The sequence below is a fragment of the Pecten maximus genome, chromosome 3 (genome assembly GCF_902652985.1).
Source record: "Pecten maximus chromosome 3, xPecMax1.1, whole genome shotgun sequence".
Lineage (NCBI taxonomy): Eukaryota > Metazoa > Mollusca > Bivalvia > Pectinida > Pectinidae > Pecten > Pecten maximus.
Genome location: NC_047017.1, coordinates 18,717,339 through 18,723,731, shown reverse-complemented (window position 1 = coordinate 18,723,731; position 6,393 = coordinate 18,717,339). Strand labels below are relative to the sequence as shown.

At 36.8% G+C, this 6,393-nt stretch overlaps 1 protein-coding gene across 1 annotated transcript in view; it reads left to right on the top strand.

Moving 5' to 3' along the window:
* The first annotated feature begins 540 nt into the window (after positions 1-540).
* The window catches only part of LOC117322633 (WD repeat-containing protein 81-like), a 28,523-nt gene continuing 22,670 nt past the window's right edge, over positions 541-6,393 (top strand). The window contains exons 1-4 of the mRNA XM_033877571.1: positions 541-930; positions 1,686-1,864; positions 2,977-3,133; positions 5,177-6,385. Of these exons, the coding sequence (XP_033733462.1) occupies positions 811-930; positions 1,686-1,864; positions 2,977-3,133; positions 5,177-6,385 (1,665 nt within the window). The 5' untranslated portion in view covers positions 541-810. The remainder of the gene's footprint in view (positions 931-1,685; positions 1,865-2,976; positions 3,134-5,176; positions 6,386-6,393) is intronic.

Sequence of the window (6,393 nt, the reverse complement as noted above, 5' to 3'; positions counted from 1 at the left end):
ATGACGTTGTATGAACATTTATTTCATGAAAACATCGATTTTTTTCTGGGAAGGTAATTGGATGATAAAACTTGTTCCAGATTTTTTATGTGGTTTCTGTCTAGGCAATTTTAATCGTATGTAATGTTTTCGCCTTAAGACTTCCGTCACAATTGTAGTATGATGTTACCAAAATTAATATTGTTTGAGCGATACGCATACATACATTGATATTAAAATGCTTTTACCCATCTTCTTGTCACTTTTTCAAAGTACAGGCTGCAGAAGTAGGTATCATTCAATATTGACAAAATAACACCAAATCATCATAATTAGTCAAATTTGATGCTTAATTTTTGTATGTGAAATGTCATATGAAAATCAATTCAAATGCCATATTGTTAGAGGTTAAATAAAAACTCGTTTTACTATGGAGATAAGTTACTGATATTATCTACTCAAAAAAGTTAAAAATGCATTTCAAATGCATTTCAAAGAATGTTTTTTAAAAAAATCTTTTTTTTCTTGATATTCTAGAAGGCCTAAAAGACTTCTTCAAAAGATAACCTTTGGTAAAAACTGTTTTCCTATGTATTGTAGGAACCTCCATTCCAAGAACCAAACAATACATTCTATTGAGCTAGGAAATATTTTGACTGGGCCACAGAATATTTGCGCGCAACACAGATTAATACGAGAGTTATCTCTCTTTTAAGAAATCTTCAGTACCCGGAAGCTGCATTGTTTTCATCTCTACCACCCACCTGTAAATCTTAATGTCAAATCATGATTTTATTAACTGCTGATGCCAATCATGTGATGCCTTGACTGATGACTTCCGTCAGTTCGGGGACAGGTGTAAGGATGGAGCACCGAGATGAAATTTCTAGAGCGTTGAACATCCCGAGGGAATATACCAGACGTATCTCCAAAACTAGGGTCGTCTGTTTGGTAAGTGAGATGCTGGATGCAATATTGATGATGATGCTTTTTATTTGACTGGTCGGTTTTGAGTTATCGGATGTATCACTGCCGTAGTTGAATCAAACAAGTATTTTGAAATAAAGTTGAATATTCATAATACTTACAAGAACATGTTTGCACATATTTGTTGATCCGTATCCGGTCACTGATTATAATCGGAGCTAAGGTTTTATTTTGTGATGCTGTACGTTGATTAAGTTGACAGATTTATTCATTAACAACATATTTTTTTAAAAAGAAAATTTATTATTTTCAAATAAGCTGTTAAGATTAATAAATATAATAAATATTGATAAACAACATAATTATATTGCAATATTTAAAATGTCGTATGCACAATATGCACAAATTACATTTGTAACTGGTTTATAAAATTTTAAGCCTGGATTTTGTTGAGGAAGATTTAATCAAGATTCTTTTAGCTGTGATCTTCAATGGGTTATATCGATGCCTTTGCAAGCAATGCTGAGTATAAATCCTGAATCCCTATACATGGGTGAAAATTTAAATCACTGCCTCCTCCAGGGATCAAACCCGGGATCTCAGGCTTAATTACTAGTCTTATGATAGAGCAAAAGAGAAGATCTCTCTAGCCAAGCAGTATATTGTGGTTAGTATTTACCAGGCTGGATGAAAGAACTTTGATCAAAACTTTAGTATGATCAATAAGCATATCAAAATTTAGAAATATGTTTTGACAAGTGTTTATTTTCTGAGTACAGGTGTCTGATGACTGGCTGCAGCTTGCTCTTCAGGGTAATGTTGACGGACACAAATGGGGGCATCTGTTGACAGTACCAGAGTGTGATCGTCTCCTTGCTCTGTCTACCGGCACGACACAACATCCATGGCTGAGAATATCTGTCAAAAGCATACTTAAATCTGATCAACTGATCGATTGGTAATTATACAATATAGATTTGCGATTCAGACATAAAATAAATATAAAACTCAGGTTGTAAATGTTTTTAATAACATGTATATTTTATCTTGTACATCAGCTGAAACGAAAATTAATATTACATTGATACAAGGAAAACTACATACAGTAAGAACAGCCCTTCTTACCAATCAAGTTTTTGTTTTTAACAGCTAATACTTTCATGTTTTGTTTAGTTTATTCGTCTGGTCCCCTACCAGTGAAAGTGGGGGACTTTAGTTTTCCTATTCGTCCGTCTTAAATGTATGTACGTACGAAATGCCAAAGATTGTCAGCTCTGTAGAGGCTTCATTCCTTGAAGGAATTTGATCAAACTTCACATGATATAATATCACGGACAAATTCAAGATTCATGGGTTTTGGGTCAAGTTCTCTGTTGCTATTTTTAGAGGGTGGGGGGGGGGGGGTAGGGGAGGTAAGGGGACATGTGTTGCTTTTGCAATACCAATACCTAGCTTTTTTGCAGATGTTGCTTTGTAGTGGCAGAAAAGTTATTATTATAACTTATATTTTAACTTGCTTACCCAACAGAAAATTGACATAATACCATAGTGTAGTCCATTAGTACAGTTGCAATTATTCTCTTCGATTAAAAACATATCAAGTCATGATCAACTATAGTCATATGATAAAAGGTTGTTTGCATAAAGGCATATTAAGTTTGTCAAGGGCGCTTGATTTTGATGGCAACATACAACATAATGGAATGACAGGGTATTAAGATTAGTATCCATATCATTCACCTAGCTTAAGAAGTTGTTAGAGAATATTTTTCTGACAATTTTTTTGTTCTATTATTAGTCTATACAAAAGCTGCAGAAAAAAGACCTTCCAAGAAGTATCTAATCCTAGTTTAATTAATTGATTTGACAAACCTCCTTTGAATTCACAAGCTTGGTTAACAACATGCATGTACAGGTGTCAAAGAGATGCCAGCCTAAAGGTCCTCTTGTCTTATCTATTTTGCTCAATTTCATAGTTTCAACTTTTTTTTAGAAAAAAAGTTTCTTAAAATTTGTTTCATTGTGATTGTGTTTGTTGGTTTTGAAAAACTTACCAAACTTTGGCTTTAGGCCCCAGGATGAAGCCATGTATAACCCGGAGCTTGATGCCTCACTGCTCGGACATCTGTCAGAGACAAGTAAGGAAAACTTCCAGAACTTATGGAGATCTGCATATGAGCGTTACCATGGGGGCGAGGAGGACAAGATGACACACAGACAGACACAGGTAAGATGGGAAATAATAATAATGGTAAGAAATTTAGTACTTTTGTACTTGTTGGAAAAATATTTACTTAGATCAGACAAGAAACTTTCCAAACATACAAAAAATTGTGATGACTTTTTTGGTGATTTTTAGATCACCTGAGACAAAGTCTCAAGTGACCTATTCTAATCCCCTTTTGTCCGTCATCGTGCGTCGTCCGTCGTGCATCGTGCGTCCGTAAACAATTTACATTTTCGACTTATTCTCCAAAACCCCTAAACCAAATTCAATGAAATTTGGCAGGAAGCTTCTATGGCTAAGGTCAACCAAAATTGTAAATTATATGGTCCCCACCCCCCATGGGCCTGAGGGGCGGGGCTAAAATGGTCAAATTGACTAAAACTTCAAAAATCTTCTTCTTTACTCACAGATATGGTGGAATCAAACACTCTTCATGGATGGAAGGGTCTTAAGGTGCTTTACCAAAATTGTAAATTTCATGACCCAGGGGTCTCACGTTTGCTCCTGGGGAGGGGGTAAACTTTACTATAGTTTATATAGGGAAATAACATTTTTGACTTTTATTTGTTTTATTTCTATTGGAATTCATTCTAATTTGGTTGACATTATCAGCATGGGATGACAGTTTGATGGCATGCACATCTTGGCCCTGACTGACCCCCAAGGGCTGATGGGCGGGGCTAAAAATCGCCAAATTGACTGAAATTTCAAAAAACTTCTTAATTCTCTACTCTCGGATAATATGGAATCAAATACACTCCATAGATGGCAGGGTCTGAAGGTGCTTTACCAAAATAGTGAATTTCATGACCCCGGGGTCTCAAGTTTGCCCCTGGGGAGGGGATAAACTTTACTATAGTTTATATAGGGAAATAACATTTTTGACTTTTATTTGTTTGATTTCTATTGGAATTCATTCTAATATGGTAAATATTGTCAGCATGGGATGACAGTTTGATGGCATGCACATGTTGACCCTGACTGACCCCCAGGGGCTGATGGGCGGGGCTAGAAAGGGCCAAATTGACTGAAATTTCAAAAATCTTCTCAAGACCGAAATAAGTTGGAATCAAATACTCTTTATAGTTGGAAGGGTCTTAAGATGCTTTACTAAAATTGTGAATTTCATGACCCTGGGGTCTCAAGTTTGCCCCTGGGGAAGGGGTAAACTTTACTATAGTTTATATAGGGAAATCACATTTTTGACTATAATTTGTTTGATTTCTATTGGAATTCATTCTAATTTGGTTAACATTATCAGCTTGGGATGACAACTTGAGGGTATGCACATGTTGGCCCTGATTGACCCGAAGGGGCTGATGGGCGGGGCTAAAAATGGTCAAATTGGCTGAAATTTCAAAAATCTTCTTCTCAAGACCGAAATAAGGTAGAATCAAATACATATGTACTCTTCATAGTTGGAAGGGTCTTAAGGTGCTCTACTAAAATTTATTAATTTAATGTCCCGGGGGTCATAAGTTTGCCCCTGAGGAGGGGTTGAATTTGACTATAGTTTATATAGGGAAAGTACATTTTTGACTGATTTGTTTGATTTCTATTGGAATTCATTCTAACTTGGTTAACATTTTCAGCATGGGATGAAAGTTTGTTAATATGCATATGTTGGCCCTGACTGACCCCTGAGGGCTGATGGGCGGGGCCAAAAAGGGTAAATTAAATTAACTGAAATATTTCAAATCTCAGGTGACCGTTAAGGCCCATGGGCCTCTTATTTAAAATTCTGCTTGTTGTGCCAGGATTGCTAATGCTATATGTGTATGAATTGAAAAAATGATACACTGGTACTTTCTGTTTACCTTTAACTTCTATAAGTTAAAAATATATAACACATATAATGATCATCCACAGTTCTATACTTTGTTCTCTTGGTACTTCTGTTTACCTATTACTTCTATAAGACATTTATTAAATGTCTGGAGTTCTATAGTTTGCTCTCTAGGTACTTTCTGTTTACTTATAACTTCTATAAGACATACATGTATACTAAATATCCAGAGTTCTATACTTTTTTTTCTGTTGTAGTTTACGGAAGCAGTGAGACAATACCTCCAACAAATTCATCCCCAGGCTTATAACAGTCTCAACAAACACAAAAACCACCAAGTGGATCCACCTTCAGACCGACTTACTGTGCCCTCAACTTTTCTCCAGAATACTGTTCCAATCTTAACCATAGTTGAAACAGATGTGTATTTTCACCTTATACAGCCATACTTTGCACAATCTCTTCATGATGTGGTGACTTTTAGTCCTTCAATATTTGAATCGTCTTTCAGCAAGCCTCTCTTTGTGTTGTACCAGATACTTCAGTCCATGAGAATGTTCCACAAGCACGGATTGTCAGCAGGCGATCTAAACATGAGGAATATTTTGATAGATCATAAGCTGTGGGTGTATCTTGCTAATGTACCGGTGGGACTTATATGTCCGAGTGCTGGGTCTGGTGGCTCTCAAGACTCGGACACCCTTAATACCCTGGAAAGTCAGCCGGCTACATTAGCTGGCCAGACTGGAGACCAGGTTATGACAGGTCCTTTACTTCAGAGACTTCGCAGTGAAAGTGACACTATGGTAGAGGATGCACGAAAATATTTACAGTCTAGTCAAAATTTGAAATTTGAAATTAAATATCTTCCTGATTTCGTAGAACAGTGGGTTAATAGGAAGATAAGTAATTTCAGATACTTAATGGTGCTAAACACACTAGCAGGAAGAAGAGCGGGTGATCCCAATCATCACCCGGTTTTGCCATGGGTCATGGACTTTTCTGGCCCTGATTATGGCTTCCGTGATTTGAAAAAATCCAAATATAGACTAAACAAGGGAGATAATCAACTTGATTTGACATATGAAGCATTCTCAGGTCTCTCGGATGATTCTCACATTCCTCATCACGTTTCTGATGTTTTATCGGACATAACATACTATGTATATAAAGCCAGGCGCACACCAAAGTCCATTCTGTGCACACATGTAAGATCCCGGTGGGTTCCAAATGAGTATCCCAGTAGTATGCAAAGGATGCAAGAATGGACTCCGGATGAATGTATACCAGAATTCTTCACTGATCCAACCATTTTTACATCTATGCACGAGGACTTGCCTGACCTTGAGTTACCTCCCTGGAGCAAGACTGCGGAAGACTTCATCAGTAAACATATGGAGGTTCTAGAAAGTGAGCAGGTATCCAGCTGCCTCCATCACTGGGTTGATCTCACCTTTGGCTTCAAGGTACAACA